Here is a 27409-nt window from a genome sequence, read left to right as displayed (position 1 = left end):
TGAGTGACCAGAGTTTTTCTTCAAACTCTGCACCAAATCTGAGTTTTTATTTACCTTCCCCTCTGCCATCTGAAAGGCCAGTTGCAGATACATCATGCTTCATTGGCTGTTTCAATGTTTGCAGAGGTTCACATCCTGATTTATAGGCTTTCATTACCAGCTCTGAATCAAGTTTTGTTCAATTGATTCAACTTTCTTTCCTGTGCCATTCAAGCATTTCCCAGTCACTGGTGTCATCTGTAGATCAACCTCTGCCTATGTCTTCAAATACTTCTCCAATTCTTACTCCTTTCCTTTCTCTATCACATCCATCTTCTGGAAGATGGCAGATATAGAAGTCTGCTGATATTTAAGGTACGTGTGCTTGAATTTCTGAAGAACTGGTGAATTGTCTGCCCTGCTGTATTCTATCATGTGGTGACATATTTGAGCTTGTTGCCTTGCCATTTCAACATCTCCTTTGCAAAGTTCACATCAACTTCCCTTGTCTCCAAATATTGCCGTCCCGTTAGCCACTTGCTCAGTGGCCCGCCTGTCTCTCGTTGTTTCCCAAAAGCTTCTGGATGCTGTGTGCTGTTTCCAACAAAAAATGTGATTTCCTCTTCTGCTTCATTCAGTTCGTATGTATGCTTTTCAACTACCCAGTACTCTGAAGTATGCTCTTAGAGAAGACAGCATTTCATTCACGATGTTTTGAAAAGGAAGTTTTATGTGATATGCCCTTTGGGCTGCAGGTTATTTACTATTATTATTATTTTAATTTCTAAGGTTAGTTTCATAGCTGAGTGCAGTCTCGCTTTACTTCAATGCACTTGACCTATTTTTAAAAACCATCACTCTTCTACTGGGTGCATTGCTCTAAGTTAGCAAACAGATCCTGCAGCCTGTGCCGCTGCTCAGGGTAGAAGTAGCACAAAGGAGCGCCGCCGCATGAACAGTGGGCACACTGTTCAGGTCCCATCCCTGGCGAATCCCTAACTGAGGAAACGTCAGGCCTCTCAAGGCTCCCCTGGCTCACCTGGCTCACCTCCCTTCTCCATTTGTCTCCTTAGCTGCTCCTTCCTCCCAGTCACCCCACAGACACTTCCCAGCAAAACGATGGGAAAAAAACAGCAGCCCTGCAGCGCATGCGCAACAGCACTAAACCGTGACTACGAGCGGGAGAAAAAAGGGGAGGGCCTTGCTCACCCAGGGGGCAGGGCCAGCGAGGCCCGGGAACGCAGAGCTTTCCAGAGAGGGGTTTTCACGTTACCGCCACGTGAACTGCTAAAACATCACAGGGGCCGAACAGTTTTATATGATGTGTGAAAACCACTGGTTATTTGAACACCAGTCCCCACTTCTACTTTCAGAAAGCCTCCAGAAGATTGCAGCATATTTTGTTAATTTCCAGGCCTATGGACCAGATAGGGAGTTTCGGAAAACTAACAGAGTCCTTTAGTGCCAAATCTGAGTACCGATATTTTCTCCTGAAGTGTAAATCTTCCTCACATACCCCTACCTAAGGGTTAGGATGAGCTGAGTTAAAAATAAGGAAACTGAGCTAAAAGATATTTTTAAGAAATGCAACTTAATGAGCTTAAGCAGTGATGGATGGGCACCTATAGGAGAGAGGAATGCTGGGCTCAGTGTCTTAGTATGTAAGTGGTTCTATAAATAGGTAAGAAATATGAGATAGTGTGGAGATCACCGGCACTGCCCCTGCATGCCCTACAAGCATTTAAAAATAGTGCAATTGGGCTTCTCTCTTAGGATGGGGCAGACTTTCCAGTTTTCTTTAGGCAGCTATCAACATACCTTTTTAGTTAAAGACAATCTAAAACAATGCTGTTCAAACCCTAAGTATAACTCACAGTGAGAAATTATTTTTCAATAGTGACAGTCTCCACCCTAATATACATGAAACAGAAACAGAAGTTTAATATTTGAAATGCATACTGATATGTTCTATTCCATTCTGTTCTGACTGTTCATTAAAAAGGAAAATGAAAAGCTGATATGACTTACAATTGACTGTATAACTTAAGACCAATGAGCACAGTGGTTCTTAAACCTTGACAATATTAGAATTATCTGAAGAGGTTTTTTTTAAAAAAAAAATAGCAAAGCACAGTCCTTCCCAGACCGAACAATCAGAATCTCTGGTATGGGGTAAGGGCAGTTTTTGTTTTGTTTTGTTTTGTTTTGTTTTGTTTTGTTTTGTTTTAAAGCTTCCTGGGTAATCTTAACGTGCAGCCAGGTTTGAAAACCACTGCTCTGATAGGTCTTGACCTTATGTCGAAAAATCCTGATCTAGAAGTTTCAGTCAGCGTTACATTCACGTTGAGACTAGTTATCTCTGAAGAATCACATTTTTATAAGAGAATATAACCAGGGTAATTACCTGACTTCGTTTTCTGCTATTAGTGTCCATTATCAAACTTTTATTTGTGTATGAACACAAGTGAAGAATGACTTTATTCTATGCACCTAAATAAAGAGGGTATAGGTGGGATATGGATAATACTAGAGTTGTAATCATCTATGAAACATGTCCAAGGCTTGTTACATGGATGTGATGTGAAAAACAAGCCCCATAACCCTAATATGTTCAACTTTTTGATTTGCTATGCTTTTGTGATACAAATCAAAACATCATTTGTTTTTGGAAGTTCAAGCATATCAACACGGATATAAGTAAACTTGGCTCACTCAACTCTAACGGAGGGATTCAGATCTTGCTCTCCCTGCATCACTTCCAACTCTGAGCTTCTATGAGTCTATCTGATATATATTTATTACCACGTATTTTTTTGCAAAAGAGAGTTTGAGGCAGCTTACAAAAATACAATATGGTAGGATGTGGAGAAAAAGGGAGGATGTGGGGGAAAGAAGGACGAGGAACACTGAAGAGATGAGGGTGATGGAGAAGGGAAGGAGGAAGAAAGAGAAGAGAGGAGGTCAGGGCCGAGAACATGCAATGGGGAAATACAGTGAAGACTGGAGTGATATCTGTGCCCAAATGGCATGATGAAAGAGGGTGCAAGGGGATAGATTATTTGCTGATTTCTTGGCACACCTGGTAACGTGTGCACAGAAAAGCATCCAGCAGTCATGGGCTGCTTCTGAGCTCTGAGCATTTACTGTATTACTACATGACTTCGCCTCATCATATCACCATTTCATGCATCTGTAAATTGAAGAGAATGATACTGCATGGGAGCCCACCTCCTGGGGATAAATATTCATGGCACAATGTTTAAATGAAATGTCTGGAAAAAATACTTATTAATACAGAACATATTTCTTCAGTCTAGATGGCTTAGTTGCATCTCTCCCAAATAGGTGGACAGGCGTATGAAAGTGGTGTCTTTCAAACAGGAAAGACACAGGGCAAGTGTGTTGCTTTGGACTGAAGCTAGAAGAGCGATTTCACAACAGGGGCACATTTTAACAAAATCAATCTATGTCTCCAGCTTATTTGATGCTTTTAACAAGGGCCTGGTTCCTTTTCAAATGGAATTTTATACATTCAGTAGCAAGACCACTGGCCTACATTTCTTGGAGTTTGAGCATCCTCCAGAGGTCTGGCCTCTGAGGCTTGGAGTATAGCTAAGAGATTGATTTTTATACAGAGGAAAAATGCTATGCAGGAAGGCAATTTCTGAAATGCAAGTTCTCTGTTCTTCTTTGTATAAATCCCTTTAAATGCTTGTTGGAAATTGTTGATAATACCGTAACCACAGACAACCCTACTTATAACTAGTCTTAAATAATAGTTTAAAATGAATCAGGAAGCACTTAGTAAAACCCCTGAATAGAACCCAAGATGTAGCAGACAAAAGCATTTTGTTCAAAGACTCCTAATAAAATACAGAAATGTACTAAAATGACAAAGAATTTTTCCACTATACTAATGGACATTTGTCCACACAGAAGAATCTGTGCATTCACATGTGGTTCACTCCTCAATTTGGACATAAAAGGAAAAAGGAAATTACATTCACTGAGTGCACACTACGTGGTTAGCAACGTTTGGCACACTTTTGAGCATTACCTCATATAATGTTAGAGTAGTTCTTCAAAATAAGAAGTTGTCTCCTTTTTGCAGATAAAATAATTGGGGTTCGGAAAAGTTAAGCAATTTGTCAAAGTCTCACAGGGTAATCCCAAGCAGAGGCAGAATTTGAACACAAAGCTTGCTGGGGTTCAAGGTCCATATGTGGATTAACCCACTGATTAAATCATATTTAATCCCAGAACTTTTAGTTTAGACTGTTGTCCCAGAGACTGGGAAAGGCAAAGCCCTCTCCTCTAGATGTTTGAAAGCACGGATGGGCAGACAATTTCTGCAAAAGGGCCAGATAGAAAATATTTTCAGTTTTGTAAGCCATGCAATTTGTGTCACACAACTACTCAGTTCTGGGGTTGTAGCACGAAAAAAGCCATATAGGATACTTAAATGAATAGGCATGGCTGTGTTCCAATAAAGCTTTATTTACAAAAATAGATGTCAAGCTGGATTTAGCCCATGAGCCATAATTTGCAGACTCCTGTTCTAAGACGTATTTATGAGGAGACACACTCAAGAAGAAAACCATTTCCAGATCTATAAAGGCATGAAGAGTTAAACATTTACACAAAGGCTCCAACCCATTGTCTTTCATTTTTATTAAGGCAAAAGCTTTTAATCTTTTTAGACAGTAAATATGCAGCTTCTAAAAGAAAACACTTAATTTGGAAAATAAAGTTGCCACGGTTTATTTTCCTTTTCGGTTTTGAAAAATGCTTTATGTAACTTTCGTAGGGAATGGCATTTGATGATCCAGACTTATGCTAGTTTACAATTTCTCATTTCCTTTGTTCCTCCAACACCCCAAGGGGGAAAAGAAACAATTATTCTGTGATGAAACTGGTTAAATCTGGGTTCACTTTCTGCTTTATTTTCAGGTTGCATTTTGTCATTTGTAATGGATTTTTTGCTGAAATAATGTGGCAGGAAGGGATATGAATCTCAAACTGGAAGCTCATTATGTACAAACAGCAAGTCGAAGCTACTCAAAGTCAAAGAGCAAAAAAGCAGGGAGGGAGAGGAGGAAGGCAGAAAGAAGGGCTCTCTGGTGGGTTAGAAGCCGAGGGATGAGGTAACTTCTAGGATTCTCTGGCTCAATTTGTCTCTGAGTATGAGCATATTTTCCAAACAAAACTCTTGTTTGATGAACTACAAATTCCCAAAGGAGACATTTAGAACAATCTTAGCTGCAGATCCTGGGAGAGAGTGACTATATCTACAGAACTTGTGTACACCCTGAGCTGAAAGAGGAGAAGTCAATGAGAAAAACCCACTGGCAATGTCCAGGGACCAAACTAAATTAGGAGGAGGTTTACAAGTCAGCCTAACCAGCCTGGCTAGGTCTGCGGAAAAGAGTTAGAATTAGAAAAATCATTAGCAATAGTATTTCATTTTGTGTTGGTTCTAAGAGGGTTTGCCACTCAAATTTTATCTTTCTAAATCATTTTCTATTTCTGTACATCATTGTGACTTTAAAATTCAGAGTGTTAGTTAGGCTATGAGTTTGCTCCATTACTTGTCATCTTGATTTAGGAACCAACGAGCTGTGTGATTAAAAGCATGGATTATGGAGTGAGCCTGATTTGTTCTGAATCCCAGTTCCATCCTTACCAGCTTTGTATCCTTGGGCATATTATTTATGATTTCTATACTCAGTTTCTTCAATTGTACGGTGGGCAAAGTAATAGTCCCCAATTCAAGAATAGATATGGGGATTAAATGGGTCACTATGTTCATCCACTCATTTATCTGTCCATTACACTTGACAAGGCCTGCTTTGGGGATAAGAACAGTTAAGGAGCCTCTGGTTCAGTGTAGATGTCAGACTACTGGTTTGACCCTGCGGGACTTTGTGATATATACTGGATAAATGCTTGGATAGAAAAGTGACCTCTAAAGCAGCCAGGAAAGCAAGAAGACCCACTGGAAAAGTTGACCCCTACACAGAGTTTTATGAGAGAAAAAGTAGGACTTGGGCAGGCAAAGAAGAGAGTGCCTAATTTTCCACACAGAGGCAACAATTTGCCTATAGGAAAAATGAATGTACTCCTAATGGGATATCCAAAGCTCTTCATATGCAGCCTGAGGTTGCTCCCTAGCACCATCTCTAGCACCAGTTCTAGCACCTGGCACGTCACTGCCTGAGCATTGCCTTGCTCTACCTTCAGATCACACATTCTCAATTTCTGACCATTTAGCACTTGCCAGAAATCAGGGAATAACTATATTATACATCATGGGACAAAGCCTTTACCCCTACTCCTGTCCTCAAATCTAACATTGCTTAGTGTACACTCTAGGAAGACACTATGGGCTGACAGGTACAGGGACCCAGACCCACAGTGACCTAGAATTAACTGTAAATATCTTCATTCTCCCATGCCTCATAAAATCCATGAAATTAGTACAATAATGAGGGATGATATGTCTTCTTTATGGGCTCATCTAGTGTGGCACCAATGGACGACATTATTGGTTCTAAATAATTATGATAAATGCCTTGAATATAAGTGACAACCTTTCTCAAGCAATAGAGCATTGGGTAAAAGAAATCCCCATATAGGGAAAGTTAAACTCCGTGGGCTCACATTAATTCATTGTTAAATTGTAAAGCCAAGTTCAGATTCTAGGGTTTACTTACGACTCCTGGCTCCATGAATTTACACCAATGATGGCTGAGCCATTTCCCCAATCACAATCTTTTTAAATTAAGGAGACATTTGAAGAACTACCTGGAGATTTTCCTCCTGGATTTCAATGCAATGTTACAGGGTCCCCTTTAAGTGAGGGGGACCCTGTAACTTTAATAATTGGGAAGTACAATCTATTATTCGAGAGACTAACCCTGTAATGCTTTCCATTGCTACTTCATAGGCAGAAAACAACCTTTCCCTTATTGTATATAAATTACTGGTTCTCACTCTTTCAAAAGCTATGTATTTCATTGCATTTCACTACATCTCTGGCAAGTTGGATATTGAAATGGCACAAAGATTCTGACTCTTTGTGAAATGGCACAAAGATTCTCTAAATGAATGCATCCATATTTCTCTAACTGGATATCAAGGGTTTCATCTGCACTATGGTGCTATCTAAAACTGGTATTAAAACAGAGCAATAAAATGTCGAGATAAGATCCAAAGGACATATAATAGTGACATATGCTACCCTGTGACAAGGGCATAATGAAATGTGCGGGAAGACAGTAGTCTTATAAAAAGCAAGCTATGAACTTCTTTCTAACAATTGCTTTGGAGCTAGAGGTGGGGAAGATACAACCCATGTTCCAGGTTCTTTTCAGTTCCTGGACCAGGTTTAAAGCTCAGCAATCCATTAGTAAGTTGTCACAGCAAGAGATGGAAGACGTTTGTAGTAGTCACAACTTAGGTTCTTGGCCCTGTTCACAATGACCCTTTACTTCCCTTCTCATTCATAGAGATGCTGACATTACACCACTCCCCGACCCCATTTCCCTGGTCTCAGCTGATTGGACCAGAGGTGGAGAAGACAAGGAATTTGGAATCAACACTGACAGATGCTAATTCAGCTTGTGCTTGTCTCTTGCACAAAGATGGAAACATCACACTGTGAAATGCCGTATTTTACCTGTTACATGAACTTAAAAACAAATACGATTATTATGAATTTCAAAATGATATCATTTTGGATGTATAAGAATGACACTTTATTTTCCTATAACTGAAAAAAATGTCTGATTCGGAGCTATATTTATTTCTAATGCAAAATGTTTGATCAGTTCACTTCCAGAAAAACTCAGACGAGTGGTTTTCCAGATCATTCAGACATGAAACACGTTTCCTCTGATACTTTCCTGCCTTTTCCTCTTTATTTAACATTACTGGGTCATTCACAAATGCCACTGAGGAGGGTTGCCAGATAGAATACAAAGCATCCTATTAAATTTGAATTACATATGCATTTATAAAACCATTAATTTTAGTATAACTATATCCCACCCAGTATTTTGGATATACTTATATTAAAACAGTATTGTTTATCTGAAATTTGAATTTAACTGAGCATCTTGTATTTCAGTTGCTAAATCTGCCAACCCTATGCTGAAGCTGGAGAGTGAACATTTGCTACTCCAGGGTGATCACCACCGTCCCTACGCTGACCACCTGCTCCATGCTTAGCTCATTTCTGTCCTCCTGCTTACATGTGAAGACCCTGCATGCCCTCTGGCTGTCATTTACATGAGTCATGCTCCTTGCTCTTGCCCCTGTTTCTAGGCTCCCTTGTGTCTTCTCGTTCCTTTTCAGTCGTTTTTGGATGATCTCCCTGCCAACTACTCCGAAGCCTGTGGGAAAACCGGGGGCTGTCTCAGGAACCTTTATGCCTGGTTATAACCCCCCTGCCACCTATTTAATCTCTGCTTTACCATGTTGACATGAGAGAGGGGGGAGGAGAGAACATTCCCAACTCTCCTAGGCTCACCTAGAACTTGAACCAAGAGATGGAAGAACCTATGTGTTTTACTCTCACAGGGAAGTTCAATTCTTTATCCCCCTGGGTTTACACACTCATATTTAACACTTCATTCTTCTTCAAACACTTTTCTCTCCTTCCCAACCCTGAGGACTCTTTACTTGGAAAAGAAGGTGCAAACTTAAAATGGATTCTGGATGATGAGATATCTTTTCAAAAGTCACTGTTGATTCTAAAAAGTAAAAAATGTATCACTCTTGACCTCTGGTTTCATGCTGATCATTAACTGACTACAGTCAAACAGTCCAGAATATCATAACATATCTTAGGCACTTGGAAGGTTAAAATAACTTTAATAAATGACTCTTGGCTCAAAGAGTAAATCAAAACTGTTATTACAGATTAATTGGAAAATAATACACATGAGAACACTCCAAAACAAAATTTAGGGAGTTGAGGCAAATCTGCCCTCAAAAGTGAAATAGCATTCTTACAGAATAAAAATATGAAGAAAGCAGGAGACAAAGAATAACAAGTAAATAAATTTCATAAAGATGTGAATTGAAAAGTAAATGCAAGACGTGATTCGAAGAAGATAAGATAAACAAATGAAATCAGAGAAAACAGAAACAATATTTTTAAAATGAACTTTTCAGACAAAGATGTAAGACAAAAATGTGATAAAAACAATAAGGGAATGAATATATTCTGCTAATATGTTTAAAATCTCAATTCTATGTATTAAATATATGACAAAATATAAGTTATCAAAATTGACTCAAGGAAATTCTTACTAGTTTATTAAAGATGGGGAAAATGAACACTCAATTAAGGAATTATTGCCCCCAAATTTCTGAGAAAGAGTTTTATGATTGATTTTTCTGAGCATGGCCAAAACCTGATGATCTCTATGCTACAGTAATTATTCTAAAGCAAAGAAGACAGTTTAAAAATAGCACTCAAAATACAATACAACCAAGATAAAACACACACACACACATACACGCGCGCGCACACACACACACACACACACACACACACACACTAGGTTGATCACATGTATATAAAGGCAAAAATCTAAATGTACAAATCCATCAATACATTAAAGCAATTTACTGCAATAAAATGAGGTTGACCAGTAATGTAGAAAACATATTAACACATTTAACTTCATTCAAGAAGTAAAATGATAGTTACCTATTAGATAATAAAAAGAAATATGGTAAAATTCTCATTCTTAAATAATTTCTCAAGTGGATTTATAAAGAATGTGTATCTTAAAGGAATTTTATTAAACTCACAAAGAAGACAAAAGTGCTTTCTATTTACTATTGTTACTGAACATATTTTTGGGAATTCTATCAGGGCATTATAATTGCAACTGATATGAAGCTTAGGTATTGAGAAGAAAACAAAATTACAGTTATATACAGATAAAATTATATATTGAGAAACTGCAAATCTTCAAATCTCTCAGAACTTACAAGAAATCCAGTAAAGTAGTTGAATATAAATAAATATTCAATTTAAATTGTCCTTTCTACCAGCATTTGCAGTCAGAAGATTTTAAAGAAGACTACACCTAATATTAACAAATATAAAAATGTATAAATAACTCTAATAAAGCACGTGAAGGTTCTCTATGAGAAAAAAATCAACAAAGGAACAAGACAAACAAAAAAACAAAAACTCATAGTTACAAACAATTGTTTAGTGGTTACCAGAGGGAAAGGGGGGAAGGGATAGGTAAATGAGGGTAAAGGAGGTCAAATATTCGTGTATGGTGATGGAAGGAGAAGTGACTCTGGGTGGTGAACACACAATGTGAAATATACATGCTGTATTACAGAATTGTACACTTGAGACCTATGTAATTTTACTAACCATTGTCACCCCAATAAATTTTAATTTAAAAAGTAAAAAAGAAAAAACCAAAGTCGAAAGCTGAAATATTTATAGGTAAAATTACATAATGTCTGTGATTGTTTTTTTTAACTATATAGGGGAGAGTAGGAAAGGATAGATATGAAACTAGATTAGCCATGAATTGATCCTTTTGAAGGCACTTGATGGTCACATAGAAGTTTATCTCTGATCTTGTATATGTTTGAAATTTTCCACAATAAAAAGTTAAAAAGAATATTTGTGTGACATAAAAGAGATCTGAAGAAATGAAGAGATATATCATGTTCCTAGATGAAAGGCTGAAATAATGCAAAGATAATAAATCCTCTCAAATTGATTCATAGGTTTAAGAAAACCCTAAGCAAAAGGCCAGTAGAATGTTTTTGTCTTAAAAAAAAAAAAATCTTCTGCAATCCATTTGGAAGAATAAGCAGATGAAAATAAATGATTTTGTTAAAAAGAGTTAGGTGAATTCTAGATGAAACATATTTTGATGCTGTAATAATTACAGCAATATGGACTTAGCAAAGTTTGCTCCAATGAATGGGTTACTCTGAAAATGGAATATCAAGTCAGATTCTTGCCTCACTCTTTCTTCCTCTGACTTTTAACTAACATTCCTCCACCTCTTCTCCTCTGGTTTATGCACCGGTAGAATTCTGCAATCCCCCCCCACCTTTCTCAATTTTTTTTTTTTTTTTTTTTAACAAGAAAATCCTTAGAAAATCTCCCATTTTCTCTAGTTGATACATAGGCTTCGTGCAATACTGGGTCTTGTCTGGTCAAATGAGATAACTTATGGAAGTCTGGTTTCACTTGAAAAATTCTGTATGTAGATAAATAGGTACCGTGTGCCACCAAAAGTTGTCAACAGAATAGAAGAATAGATGGCTGAATGAGATTTCCAAATATTAACGATACCAATTGAAGAAGATGCTAACATCAGCAGAATTAGCTTTCTGTCTTTCCAATGAGGTCACTGATTACCTGAGCACTCATGATATAAGAGGTGTCTGGATGGGGTGGGGAAAGAGATACTGTAAATTTTGTATGGAAGAAAGGCTTCGTAAAACATACGTGTAGCTTCATGAATGCAACCTGAACTGGACTCAAGGTGCCAAATAAGCTGCTTCCATAATAATGATGACCATTATTAAAGAAATGAATATGATTAAGTTTCTATAAACCCAAGTACCTCTGTTTCTTAGATCATAAGAAGGGGTAGGAGAGGGTAAAGAAAGGAAAATGCTGGTTGTAGAAGCAAAATATACAAATCTCTATCTATCGGCATAGATATAGTAACATTAATATGTATCAAGAAAATTTTAAATGCTTTAACTCTGGCTGGTGGAGCCAGAACATAGAAAGTAATTTTTATGTTCCTCATTATGCTCTACACTATTGTGATCAATGTTGCTTTAAAAATGGAAAGAAAATACCAATAACTGATATTTTAATACTCATCTCTGTTATAACTAAGTTTTCTTCAATAGGATCGTTCTCTTACCTAAATTACATTCCCAAACACCTGTTTTTTACTCTATTACATACAAATTATATTTTAATTATTTCCTTGAAATCTATTTCTCCTACTAGCCATTGATTATACCATACTCAACTAACACCTAGGAGGCTGAACATGTTTCCAGGTTGAATGAAAGATGAATAAATTAATGCACGCTTATCCCCAATCGCCGCACTGAGCACAGCTGATTATTTACAAGGCCAAACCAAACACACATCAATTCAGTGAAGCACTAGATACATTGGAAATGTTCCTGCTGAAGACAACAAAAAGTACTAGAACAAAACATAAAAAATGCATCTGATTAAAAGCATAGCAGACTTACACAAGAGAGAAATAAGTTAACAGGAGGAACAAGTAGAGGAATGGAGCTCAAGAAGGTAAGCCAGAGATGTTTCTACACCAGGGACATTTTCAGGCCAAGGGAGGAAAGCTAAGACAAGAGTCAGAATGGTGAGAGGTGAGGGAACAGGGATGGTGGCACCACAAGTGGAGACCTGGTATGTCACCAGTGCTTCTCCTCATTAGCAGATATTCCAAGGTCTTCAGGAAACAGAGTTCTAAAGTGTTCAGTATAAACAAGGGCCATCAAGTAACACTTTCTCTTGTTTAAGACTCGAAAGTCTCCACCCGGAAATAGAGGTAAAAGTTATACTTTGGAGATACAGAAAAAACTTGAAGCCTCGGTCTGGATTGCTAATTCCCCACTCCTCCCCCAGATGCCCAGAAGAATGAAAATCAAATCCTCTTTGAAGAGAGATAAATTAATTTCAGGTTTCATAGTATTCCCAAAGGTAATTTTTCAAATAAAATATCCAGTAAACCATCAAAGAGTATAAGGCTAGACACTATGAGAACCAGGAATCACACACACACACACATACACACACACACACACACACACACACACACACACACACACAATAGGAATAGCACCAGAGGGAATCTATGAGTAGACATTAGAGTTAACAGAGGGAGATTATAAATCTATCTTTAGCATGTTCATGGACATAAAAGCTGATCTTAAAAATATCACCAGGAACTTAAAGACATATTTTTGTGGAAAAGACTCAGCTAAATATTATAAACTGTAAAGACACTAATAAAGAACCCACGGGAGGGTGTTAACAACAGATTAGACATAGCTGAAGAGAGAATTAGTGAATTTTAAGATAATAAAATTATCTGCAATGAAGCATGGAAAGACAAAATTATGTAACAAATACAGTAAGAGACAGAAAAAAAAAAGTGGGAAGGTCTAATATACATTTAATTGAGGTGCCATAAAGAGAGAGAGAAAGGAGACAGAATCAATAATTAAATGGATAGTTTTTAAAACTTATAAAACATATCAATCACAGATTCAAGAAGCCCAATTAAGCCAAGGCAAAATAAACTAACCAAAATCCATATTTAGAACATTACAGAGAAATAGTAGAAAATTAAGGAAAGTTTGAAAATATTAAGAAGCCAACAAATTAGTCATTTTACCAGCAAAGGAATGACAGTTAAATAGTTAACTTTCTAACACACAACACCAACAGGTTAAAATAAAAAAAAAGAAAAGAAAAAGAAAGCTCTGAAAGAAAATTAGTGACAGAATCTTATCCTTAGAAAAATTGAAGTAAAGGTATTTTTAAAGAAGAGAAATTTAATAGTGTACCCAATTTTTGATCCACTATGAAATTCCTAAATATGATCTCAACGAAAGGGAAAATCGTACCAGATGAAACCTTAGAGATATACCAAGCAGTAAAGCTATGTACACAAAAGTATTCATAGGAAATTCTTGTAAAAGCCAAAAATATGTCTATCAATATAAACTAGATAAGCGAATTGTGCTATACTCATATGGAACAGTATAAGACAGTGAAAAGAACTGATCATCAGATTGTGATGAATCTCATGGACATAAGCTAACTGTGAGCAAAGCAACAGCAATGCCAAACCAAAAACATTACATCCCGTATGATTCCATTTATACAAATTTCAAAAAGCAAAAGTAAACTACATTATTTGAGGATGCATAACAACAAAGCAAAACGAAAACGAAAAGCAAGAAAGTCAATAATAGGAAGCACCACATGGGGAATTTCTGTCCTTTGTTTTAATCTGTGTAGCAATTTCCTGATTATTCCTATTATGGTAATAAGTTAAGATTTGCATTTACATTTTATGGATATTTTTACATTTTTCTTATATTTCATAATAATAAATTGAAAGAAAGACCAACAGCTTCCAAATTCCCAAATAACCCTCAGAATACACTACCAGAGAAGATATTGAATCCCTTTTGCATGTAACAAAATTCCCTAACTATGATTTACCATCAGCATCATAAGGGTATAAAGACAGATATGTTTGCTATATGAATGCACATGTGTTTGCATGCATGAGTTATATATGTACCTTAATTATAAAAGATGTGGTGACTATTTTCCAGTTTTCATTTTTCTACTCTGTCCATGCTTAATTTCTGTACAAACTACCATTTAAATAAAATTATTAAAAATATAAATATTGAATGTTAACTGTAATTGAAAAATAAAAAAAACTATATAAAATATAGATTTACGACCTCTGGGTTATCTACAAAATTAGAATACTTATCTTACTCACAAAGTGTCAATACTTGTCACAAAGTATTGACACTTTGAAATGCCATAGAAGAAAAACCCTGAAAAAAATTGACTGAAATCTTTTTGGCCTTGAACAGCAAAGCTAGACAACCTAGTTAGGAGTGGAAGGGATGTTTTAGATATCTTCCTTGGAAAACAACAAGTATGACAACTAGAATTGTTCAAAGAAAAACAAACGGAACAATTTATTCCAAGAAGTCAAAAGGGTCCCAAGTGTCATAACAGAAAGTAGAAATAAAAGAGAAAGCCTTGGTTCAGTGAATTAATAGTAAAACAAAAGGTGGAAAACGGCCGATGCTTGGAATCCTTTAAAAAGGCTAAAACCAAATTTTGGTTTACCCACTGAAGCATGTGCAGCACACTAATTACGGCATGGATTTTTCCATCGGTTTCGTTCTAGGTTTCCTTTTATGCCCTTACCCTTATGTTTCTCATTTTTCTTAGATTTTAACTTATATAATTTTCCTGTTGTTATGGGACCCTAATCAGTTTTGTTACAAGGAAGGATAGAAAAAATTTGATCTGTAAATACAATCCTCTTTCTGGGATATTTTTCAATTGCTAGTTTTTATTGAATCAGAGATGACAAAAAGGACACAAAGGTAGAGTTTCATTTTTTTTCCTTTTCAGCCATTTCTTAGAAAATCCAGTCTTCTGTAATGATTGGCAGAGAAGTAAAGGTGGGGGTCTCATAGTGAAATGGGATGGCTGTCATGAAGAATGAATTATTTACCTGGAAAGATATCAGAGAGATTCACACACTCTTAGCGTTCTCCAGAAACAGACAGGCAGAAGATATTAAATCCAATAGTGGACAACACCCCAATTCATCTCAGTCAAACTGATTAAATAAATGTAGCTTAATCAGTAGGACCAAATGGCAGCCACCCAAAGGTTTGAAGGAACTCAAGGATAAAATTGGGAAACCCTTGGCCAAGATGCTGCATCCAACATTACAAGCAGCCATGGCCAGCAAACGAGCAGATTGTGAATGTCATTCTGTTCATTAGAAGGGGTCAAGCGAGGACCCAGGGAACCTTAGAAAAGCAAGTATCTCTTCCGTTTGTCCAGTCTCCAAAAAAGAAGAGCATCATTAGACACTAAAACGAAAATAACTTCCTAGGGGAAAGACAATATGGTTTCTGAAAAAGGAAAGCATGAGTCACTGATGTATTATTGGTCTCTGAGGCACATAGATAAAAGGCCAAATGTTGGTACAGTTTAGAGTAAAGGCTTTTTTAAAAAGTGCCAACATGAAACGGGATATGAAAGGGTAATGGATGTATCAAACCATATGGCTAAGACAATTTCTACACCCTGCAAAAAAAAAAAAAAAATTCTACATACTAGCAAGAAAGGATACTCTTTGAGACTTGAAAGAGATCAGGCTGCGATGATAATAGACACACTACCTCAGACTGCAGGTAACAGATTTAAAACACGTAGCTATTTGATGGTATTGGAAAATGACAGAAAGTAAGTTCACTTCAGGAAACATTTTTATTGAGCATTGCTGAACGTCAGGCTTTGTACTAAGTCGTGGGACTACAGCGATGAATAAGTCCCCTGCTACTCGCCAGTAGTTCACGGTCAACTATATAGATGATTACAAGAAGAGTGGACTGGGTCCTGCATTGGAACTTGTGCCCCTTTGTGACAAGATGGCAACTATTAATTGAAATCAAGTAGTGTAGTAACGATTATGCAATAACACACCCCTTGGAGCCACAGTCCGCAAAGGATTTAATATACTAGGCTATATGGAGCATGGATCTAAAACAAAGTACAAATTCCCTTATTAAAATTAACAACAATTGCAATAACAACAAATAAACCCTAAAGCCCAATTTTATTGTTTTGTTTGGTGGAGAAAAACATAATGGGTTCTTAACACGTGCAACTCTAACACTATTATCTCTTCATGGCGAAGGGAGGCAGACATAATAGGAGTCTTTGTTATGACTAGTAATACTATGTGAGTTTTTTTAATGTGATGCATACATATACCATGCATATGCACAAATTTCCAAAGGTCTCATGAATAGAAATTTAATTTTTATTATAATTTTTAAAAAATGAAAAAAATTAAAGGGCTAATTACCAACCACAAGTTTGATAAGTTCTGCCAGGTTTATGCAATACCTAACCTTGCTGAAAAGTCTAAGGAGAATTTTCTCAGCTCAAGCAAGAGCATCCAAGATATGGAGAAAAAATTTGGCAGTATCAAGCAACAGGAGGTCGATGTCTCTCCTACAAGTCAAATGCGTCTTCTTTCTAATCAGTTTTAAACACATGCCATCCCCTCCCCTGCCATTTTTTTTTTTTCTCCATTAGTTAGGAGGTTGTCATGCCAAAGAAATGTATAATTACCTGTATAGGGGGAGTATGAGTGTTCTCTGAGAGAAAAACATTTTTTTGATGATCAGATTTTTCAGTATTTTCAAACCATCTAATGGCCCTTCCATAGGAACTCCATGAGGAAAAACAAGAGCTAAAAGGGACAGCCTCACAAGAGCAGATACAGTTTGTTTTTGCTTCTCAGATAAAAATATTTTCTCTTCTTTCTTTCCTTGTACATATTTTAAAGGACATTTAATAATTGTCATTTGCAATATCAATCATCATTCCGAACAGCAATTTATATGGGCTGAGAGATAGCATCTGTCTCAGGTGTGGTATTCCATTGAAATTTCTCTGCCTTCTCCTAGAGGACCACACTGGGAGATGATATTAGTTTTCCTTTTCTTCTTTTCTCTTTCCATTGCAGTGCACGACCCATAGTACTGAATGAACTTCCTATTCCTCTTCTTCCTGCAACTCCTTTTCCTAAAGAAAGAGTGTGACTACCTTCTGAACCTTCTTTAGAATGAAGGTGAAGGAAAAGAACTGCAAACTTATCTCTTTTCTATCTTATCATTTGAAACCTAGGTAGCCCAGAATTACATGTAAATACTTCTATCCAAAGATGATCCTGGAGAAGGAGGTAAAATACATCAACAGATAAAATTAGAAGGAAAATGTTTATGTGTGTGTTTAAGTGTGCATGTACAAGTGACTTGCCTATTAAATGGACAGTTAAATGTCCCTGTGATGTCAAAGGGATCCACGTAACACACAGGCACGCACGCACACACGCACACACACACACACACACACACACACACACACACACACACTGCTAGTGAGAATTTAAGCAATTTTAAGAAGGAAATTAGGAAACAAGTATAAAAAAGTATCATCAAAGATAGCATGACTCTGCTACTTCTAGGAACTTATTCTAAGGAAAGAATACAGGATATGCACAAATATTTAGCCTCAAAAATGGCAGTCAAATCCGTAATAGGCCCAAATGAAAACAATCTAATTGGTCAGTAATAAGGGGGTGGTCAAGTTAATTATATATATATCGAAACTATACAATACTATGCAGCTATTAAAAACGTATAGCATGCATGTTGACATGGAACAATGTTCACAGAAAAATAATGTTAAAGCAAAACATGTTATAATTCTCTTATACTAGGTATGTTTCAATATGTATCCATTTAAATATATATAAGCATAAGAAAATATAGAAAAGGCCATTGTCAGTTATTGTGTATTCTATATTTTTTTCTTCATTTTGCTCCAATATCTAACTTTTCTGATTTGTCTATAATGAACATGCATTTCTTCAGAAATAAACAGATAAAAATGGACACAATTAAAAAAATCCATAGTATCAGCACAGTCTTTCAAAAAAAATGTCCCTTAAATTGTCAGTAGATACTAGGTTAAACAGAAAGTCCTTGTGAATTAATATTGGATGATAATGGTAGGTAAAAATGAAGAGAGATAATCCATACACAACAAGTCATCTGATTAACATGCTTCATATTCTCATATATCTGTTAGGTTTTTCTTCAACTAAAACTTCTCCTAAGAAACAGTAAAAATCAAAAAGCCAATATTGAGATTTTTCTTCATCCACGCAACTGATTCTTCGAATATATTGCCTTTTATTTTAGATCAAAGCATCAAAATTGTCTTTGATCCAAAACAGCCAGGCAGATTCAGCATCTACATCTGAAGTCAACCTATTTATAATCACAGATTTTTTTTAACATCCCTCATTTTCTTTTTCATCCCCATGATGCAAAGAAGGTTAGTGATAGTACACCTTCAAGAACAACAACTCTGCTTTGTTTCTGAAGCAGACTTCTTACTAATACAGGAAATTAAAAATGCAAACACCATAAGCTAGTCAATCAGGAAAGCAGCACTGTGAATGTTACAGCTTTGAGGATACAAATTAGGGAATTAGTTTTTACCTTAACAGAAGTATATTCAGTAAGTAATTTGATTTCTTTTAACTGGAGTTATCCCCTTCCATTAACTGGGGAAGCAAGTCCAAATTAAAATTACTGTTTATCAATTACTGCTGGAGGCATGCTCAAGCCTGCGTGTGGACCTACGCAATAAAGTTCATCAACTATAATTTTAATCACTGTTATCTCAGAGCTCTCAAAAGGAACAATTTGGGGGAGGGGAGAAACTGGAAACTCCTAATTTTTGTTGACAGGAAGGCAGGTATCGCTGAGGATTTTTAATTTGTTTAATCATTAAAATTTTCAGCGAATTTTAGTATTTTCTTGTTCAGTGAATACTGAAGTGTTGGGCACTGGGGATAGGACAGTAAATACAATGACACAGTCCCTATCCTCATACAGCTTAATTCTGGGGGTGGGGGGAAGTGAATACATGAGAAACCATAATTACAAATCATGATGAAGGTCAGAGAAAGAATAACAGGGAGATGTCAGTTTACCTTGGTGAGTCTGAGAACTCTTCCTTAAGAAGGTGACAATTAAGCCTTGATACAATGGATGACAGTCATTCACATTCCCCATAATATTCTTCTTCAATTTTGTTAGCATCACTCTTTCCTGATTTTCCTACTATCTCCCTGGCCATTCTGATTCAGCTTTAACTGCGAGTTTCTGCTCTTCTATCCAATTTTTAGACTCTGACGTTCTTCAGGGCTAATTTGTACATCCTCTTCTTTTCTCACTCCAAAGTCCCTCCTAAGGCAAATGATTCCATTCCTATGGCCTCAAAACCCATCTACATGTAAACAATTCCTTCATATACACTATTCCAGTTTAGACCTCTTTTTCTAACTTTGGATCCATATGTCAACTGCTAACATGACATCTTCACTTGAATATCTCATATGAATCTCAAATTTAACAGAGCCAATGCTAAAATCAAGATATTTCATTTTCAAATATTCTTGCCCTTTAGCAATCTCCATCCCCTAAACATGATCAGGTATCACTAACCAGGGAATCAACCATGACACCTGCTTCTTCCTCAACTCCCACATACAACTGGTAATTCAGCCCTGCCTTGTTGATAGCTAAACTATATCTTAATTCATCACATAATTCCATCTCCTCTGCCATCAACTCTTGCTTGGATACTATAAGCCTTTACTTACTCTTACGTCCATTTTTTCCCCTTTCCAATTCATTGTCTTAAATGAAAATCCTTTCAGATTACTCCCTGGCTTTAAAATTCTTCCACTATTTTGAAGGTCAAGTCTATAATCATTAATTTTATCTCTAAGATCCCGCATGTTTTATCCAGTGCCTAAACTTTTAGTCTTAGCTTATGCCAGTCTTAGCATTACTTTCTGCATTTCAGCAACAATGGACTTCTTTCAGTTTCTAAAATAAAAAAAGAACCTTTCTTTCTTAAAGACTTTGCACATGCTGTTTCTTCCACCTGAGACATCTCAGATCGTCCTGCTGTATATGCTGAGTAGCATACTGTTCTCTCTATCAGATAGGAGGAATGCATTTGGCTGCAAGTAACAGATTACCCAATGGAAGTAGTTTCAGCGATAAACGCATTTAATTACTTGATACCACAAAATGTCTGGAAGTAGGCATTTCCAGGGTTAATACAACATTGTATAATAATTATCCCAGACCAAGACTTTTCTCCTTTCTGCTCTTCCTTTCTGTGCATGTTCACTTTTTGATTTAGGGCCATTGCCTAATGGTCCTTATGGTTACAAGGTAGCTATCAGTGCTCCATGCATCATGCTGTGACACAACTGCATTCACGATAGGAAACGGGGATGAGGGCTCTCCTCTTGTGTGTATCACCTCTAGCAGAGAGTAAAATCTTCCTCAGGAGCCCCCATCACATCCCCCTACATCATATTAGCCAGATCTGTGTCATATGGTGACTCTTAGCTGTAAGGGAGATGAGTATTGGGAGACAGAGAGAAGGAGGTTGGAATGGCTTGAGAATATCTAATCAACAGTGTCCGACACATGCTTTGGAGCACTTATCGAAATAGTAATTAAAGAATTAAATAGGTATATATTTTGTTCATTGTCTCCTCTGTGAGATAATAAACTCTTTCACTATGGGGGATGTATCTGCGTTATAAGCGCAGAATCTGCACAGTGCCTGGCCTACATGGGAAATCAGTTAGTGCTGGTTGAAAGAATGAATAAATGAATATGAAAGAGAACAACAGAGGCAGAAAATAGGTACAAAAGAGACACCAAAACTACCTAAACAAAACTTCTTAAGCTAACTGTCATATCACATATCTCACGGTTCAGCTCTCCATTCCAGTTAATTTGAAAACAGTCTTTCATCAAAAATATGAATGAATGAATTAAAAGGCAATTTTTAAAAGTGCTCAATTCCTTTCATAATGAATGCAATTTTTCTAATCTCTTAAATTTTTCCAAATGAGTAGACATGGGTAGTACTATTATTACTGAGATCCAGAAATGAATTATTTTTCAAAAAACACAATTTTAACTCCTGTTAGATAATCCAGAAAATTTTAAATTGCTTCAAGCATATAAATATAAATGCATTCTTAGCTAAATCCCTCAAATATCATTCAACAAGAGAAATGTATAAAAGCTAGAAAATTATTCAAAGGAGTAGTCATGAAAATTTTGGCCTCAATTTCCCAGTCCTGAGAGCATCACACCAACAGATAAGCATGTCATTCCGATTGGTTCATTAGAGAGAAAGTAGATATAAAATGCCTGGCACATAAAGGATGCTTGACATATTTTTGTTCTTATATCTAGACCAAAGAAAAACCTGGGTTTCCTCCTAACTCTGTCCTGTCTTCAATATGTAACTATGGGCAAGCTGAGTATGTTCTTTGGTTCACAAATGATACAGTACTCTTAAAACTACCTTTGAGTTACAACATGCAGTGACTCTGCAATTTAAAAACTTAAATGAAAAAACGTTAAATGGCACTGAATATAGTTAGTGGTAGCCAGCCTAAGAAAACATTACGGAATAGATTCATATTCCCAAGAGTGTCACTATCTACAGCGGCACAACCTGTTCATACGGTTTCTGATGGGTGTTTTGTCTGGTCATCTCCAAACACGAAGGGCACTGACATACAAATACCTCACTTTTTTTTTTCTTTTTTAAAGAGAGTTGTAACTATCCACATATGCAAGACAGAGTTTCATGTGGCGTTCATTTGAAATAAAATTCCTTAAAAAGAGAAAATGACTTTAGCATTTAGCAAAGGGAGTCCCCTAAGGAAAAAAAAAAAAAGTAAACAGATGGCTGAGAAAGATCACCCACATGCTGCACACATTCCTGAGGAGACATTTCTAAGAATGAAGTGGCACTTCCCAGCCTGGGCCACTTCCCACAGGGATCCTTATTTAACTGACAGAAAACACAGAGTTTATACCTCTAGCCAAGAGGAATCTGAGGAACTCTTTTTCCCACTTGCCTCACAGTGATCCAGAGTAGTTTCCAACTCTCCCCAATGTTTCAAAAGAAGCTAAGTACCAACCACTTGAGACCTACAATCCTCTAATAAATCAGTGTTCGATGATTAGCCCTGAACTAACATCTTCCCATAGAAACGGGCTGTTAAGCCCCAGCTAAGCATATTAAGCATTCAATTTAATGTATGACACACATCTGTTCCACTTTCTCAGTGAGCAGAAGTTTCAAACTAACTTAAATCCCAGATTTAATCAAGGAGAAAAAAAATCTTGGCAGTGCTGAAAACTGAGTTTTAAAATATAATCCAAAGGAGGACGAGAGAGACCATCTTGCTGTAACTAATGAGATTATATAATACCTGAATCAAATTCACTCAATTACCTGAGCAAAAACACTAGTTCTTTTATCTGAGCCGATTTAGCTTCCGTTTGATACCATCCACATTTACCAAAGACCTTTATCTATATTTGGCCCAAGGCACAAAAATATAATGATCTGCAAGCACCTGCAATTAACCCACCTCAGCGCCCAAAGGTCATCAAAACAAAACAAAACAAAAAAAACAACTCACAGATTTGTCTTTTACAAGGAGAGCGCAACACTGAATTCCAGCCATTAGCATCTTGTGGGGGTTCCAGGCCACAGAGTCAGCTCTGTTATGTAAAAGGAGAAAAGAACCAATTAGCTTCTACCGGAGGAAAGCTTGCTGTAATTAGCAGCACACACATTTGGTACTCTACCCAAGGTAGCCCACAACAGGAGGCCTTGTTTGAGTAGTTTGGGGTTTTTCTTTCCTTCAAGTAAAACAATTGCTTTGTTTCTCTATTTTCAGAATGTCACTTAGTCCAAAGAGACCCCGTTGCCGAAAGGAAAGGCGCTGTGTGTGGGAAACTACAGTTACCTGTGGATGCCGTGCAGAAGCCTGCGGTGCTTCCTTGACAGCAAAGCTGAGCCGCCCCAAGAAGCCTGTTGAGAAATTTACATAACCAAATGTTATTCCAGTGTCATTGGCTTACCAGCCAGTTATCACAGAAAACCCTGAGTGACAGCATCAATCTTAATACATTGTTGTCAGGAAAGTTCCATCACTGGCTCTACTCAGGCAATCAGAGCCTCCTCACAACAGATGGGCTCCCATGGACTCTTAGGATTTCAATTCACACATCTTAAAGTGTTACATTAACCCGTTGAGTTGCGTGTGGTCAAAAAGAGGTTTAAGGACACAGTGCACACCTTCTCAAGTCTTAGAATCTAAAACAGAACAAAATAAACAAAAGAAAACAGAAACAAACTTATAGATACAGAGAACATTTTGGTGGTTGGCAGATGGGAGGAGGGTTGGGAGGTGGGTGAAAAAGGAGAAGGGATTAAGAAGTACAAATTGGTAGTTACAGAATAGTTACGGGGATGTAAAGGAAATAAAATCAGTAATATAATAAATATGTAGGGTGACAGACGGGCACTAGACTTATTGGGGTGATCACTTCATAAGTTATATAAATGTCTAATCACTATGCTGCACACGTGAAACTGTAATGGAAAAATAAAATAATCATTTAAACAAAATAAAATAGATAATGTCCTTATAATGCTGAGATTCTATCGTACACAAGGTACAAATGCTGATAATGAGACAGGGCTAAGGGCTGGCATTCTGAATAATAAATGTGGCACAGACTTGACAAGGTGCACAGATGGTACTATAGGAACTCATAGTCAACTTGCATGCACTAGGTGGAAATGGATCCTATTATTGAAAAAGTAGATCTTTTCAGCCAAACAGCTTTCAGAAATATTTGCAAATCAAAAATGTAACAGTGGGAAAAAGAAAACCCAGGACTTACTGAAGTTACTCAGTGGGGAGATTAAGATGAGCAAAGGGAAAGGAAACAGACACTAACAAGGTAAAAGGCTATCCCTGTCAGTAACTGGAGGAGAGGAAGGAAGAATCGAGATGAGGAATAAGAAAGTCAGTTTGGCCCTTGAAATGGAACAGACTTCTTAGTTTAATTTTAGGGTCGTGAAGGGTGATTACAGCAAGGGAATATGAGGGGGCTGGCTTGGGTTGTGTTGAATGCTCTCCAAGGCTATTTACACCACACAACATTGCATTGAGAATAGAGTTATTATTACTTTTATTTATTTATTTATTTATTTATTTACTTACTTACTTACTTATTTTTTTACAGCAAAGCTAAGGTTCAGAGGTGGTAGGTAAACTGTTCAAGGTCTCACAGGTAATGAAAACCAGATCTGGAAGCCAAAGCTCATTTTTTTTTCATGACAGCATCATAACTTAGGGAAGGTGACCAGTTGGCCAAATGGTAGAGCGTAGCATGTAGAAAGAAGTGGCATGATTATGTATAGCATGAATGTGGAAGGTGAAAGGAATGAGTATCAAAAGCTGAACCCATTGGTGAACAATAAAGAGGGACCTTAAATCCCACTTAAAAACAGCTCTCTCTGTTCAGGGCTGGAATTACTACGGTGAGCGAGTCACCTAGGGTGCACAATTTACAGAGGAACTCACTCTCAAGCGGGGCTCTTGCATGAGCCTAAGAGTGAATGCCTCCTTAATTTGAGCCTTAGGCACCTCACTTGTATCACCTTAGTTCCAGCCCTGCTTCCATGGACTGGAATCTCCAAAAATCCAATGGAATTCCCCAAGGTTTGTGAGCTGAAAGTGATGTGCAGGCAAATCCCGAAGATTCCCAATTACAGGACTGATGACTTGGGGTTGTCAACCAAGTCCCCTTCCTGTTGCATTCTCTTCCCCACTGGCATTCACAATGGACCATGTGTGACTGAGGCTGAGCTACAAAATCCACTGCCTTCAGCATCCAGAGAAACTTTATCCTGGCTTACTAACTGAGGATGCCCAGTTTTGGATTTTGAGATCTTGACCTTCACCAACACGAAGATGACTTACATATTAAGTTCCTTTATTTCCATTACGCACCCTAAACACTAAGTTGTCCATTTTTCTCAATCTTTTTATCCCCAACTTCATTGAGAACCTACCAGTGACAACGAGGGGAAAGATTAATTAGTAAGACTCAGACGTGCCCATTTACTCTTCCTCTTCCCACCTGCCTCACACACTACACTTGCACTTCTTCGTGTCTCCTGCACCACCCCCCTGCCTCCTCTTCTTCTCCCCAAAGTTAACAATATTCCCCCAATCCTACGGAGCTGGATTGAAGTTTTCAAATCACATGACTCCTTCAAGGTATGAGGTTTACAGAGTGATCTGGCAGAGTGAGGAACAGCTCATCCACAAATGTATTCTTCAAAGGAAATGAAAGGAGCAAAGCAACTCCTCTGATGTCAATGCCTGCTTCTATTTGCTTAACTTTCTAAACTCTAACTTTAAAACTTGCAGAAACATCAAATGAATTACCTAAATGATGAAGGAGCTTGGTTTTCCAGCTCAATGAGGACCATCATTTATTGAGCTATTAGGCACCAGTTACCATTTTACTTACATTTCTTCTCTAATTACTTAGTTAATAAATGAATAGTAGAACTAATCCCGAAACAGAGGTGGAGCCAGGCTTGGACTCAAGATCCAGCAGCTGGTGAAGCCCATGATTTTAGACACTATGTTTACTACCTCCTTCACCCCCAACCCCATCCCCGCCCCCAGGACTTGGAATGAACAGTGGTGAGAGACTTTAGGAAGCTTTTCTGGGAGTGTGAAGCTTTGCAGCAGCCACAGCCTCTGCTTTGGAGAAGAGCTGGACCAGCCTGACATCCTAGTCTGAGGCAGAGGCTGGAATAATATTTGCTCTCATGGAGGAACAATAGCAGTGGCGGCAAAAAATTGCCAAAACTAAAGTTTTTCTTATTTATTTATTTAAAATGCATTGTTATTAACCAAATTTAAGACACTATCCAATGTAAGAGTCACCATTTTTTTGTGTGCCACTAAGAAAGAAAATAACATCCCCAACATACCAATCTCAGAGATGGTAAAAATGTTTAAAAAAAAAGGTGTACTTGTATCTTAAAGTTAATAATAAGTTATGATATATATGCAAGGTGACTTGGTATTTTGGAAAACCCAAAAAAATAAGCAATCATATATGCATTTCTAAAAAGAAATAAAGACCAGTTTTGAATGTATTAAATGATCTTTAAAATATTCTTTAGAAAATTTCCAACAGGTCAAAGTAATTAGTGCAATTTTGTTAATTTTTTGTCTTTAAAATTAATAAACTATGTATGACGTAAAAAGTTTCTTCAAGGTAAGCTACATGCTCTGTATAAAATTTTATCAACAGATTCGATGCCTGCAATTTAAAGGATGGGTGAACACTGTCTCTGTGTTAGAGCTAATTTCTTTAATAGGTCAGCAATGCTGTTGCTGTCCAGTTTAATCTAATACAGGCTTTCACTATATGCCTACTATATGTGAGTAGAACAATTTGTGTGTCTTACATATTTCCTTATAGAAGTGTTTTCTTCAAAAATTTGATCTTTAATTTTTAGAAAACCTAGAGGTTTGTATTCATATGTACAAATCACAATTCTCTAAGGCCCATAAATCTCTTAATATCATTTCCAGTTCAGAAATTGCTGTAGTTACTGTTTTATGTAAATGATATAATCCATATTTGACGTTTCTCTTATGAGAGTAGAATTTTTAAGTGCTGATGTCATTTTATTTTTTCTCCTTATTTCCACAATCACAGAAGTACTCACTTTATATTGTCTTTTAGGACATAACGTCTTATTATGCTTTAAAGTCTATGAAATCAATAAGATATAAGTTGAAATGCAAACAGATACAAATATTACAATTCCATTGAAAGATGTCACAAATAATCTATCCACTGGCATATGAAAAGGGCCTATAACTCTAGTGAGTTTATATTACTGCTGCTTTTACCAAACATTAGCATACATTTAATGAAAGCTTTGAGTTGCTGAAAACTTCTCTCCAAATCATATCATAGACGTTTTCCTTTGAAAGAATAAAATCATCCCAACTATAAAATTATGTATAGGTATATCTTCCGAATGCTCAGTTACCTTCTGTTCAGTAAGTCAAAAATATCA

At 36.9% G+C, this 27409-nt stretch overlaps 1 protein-coding gene across 1 annotated transcript in view; it reads right to left on the bottom strand.

Moving 5' to 3' along the window:
* The window catches only part of GADL1 (GAD like acidic amino acid decarboxylase 1), a 158060-nt gene that overhangs the window by 81315 nt on the left and 49336 nt on the right, over positions 1-27409 (bottom strand). Inside the window, exons 10-11 of the mRNA XM_019745229.3 lie at positions 23250-23314; positions 22920-23001 (exon numbers count right to left, since the gene is read on the bottom strand). Coding sequence (XP_019600788.3) covers positions 22920-23001; positions 23250-23314 — 147 coding nt within the window. The remainder of the gene's footprint in view (positions 1-22919; positions 23002-23249; positions 23315-27409) is intronic.

The sequence above is a fragment of the Rhinolophus sinicus genome, chromosome 5 (assembly GCF_057876585.1).
Source record: "Rhinolophus sinicus isolate RSI-liver-muscle chromosome 5, RSI-T2T, whole genome shotgun sequence".
In the NCBI taxonomy this organism is placed as follows: Eukaryota; Metazoa; Chordata; class Mammalia; order Chiroptera; family Rhinolophidae; genus Rhinolophus; species Rhinolophus sinicus.
This window is presented reverse-complemented; position numbering and strand designations above follow the sequence as displayed.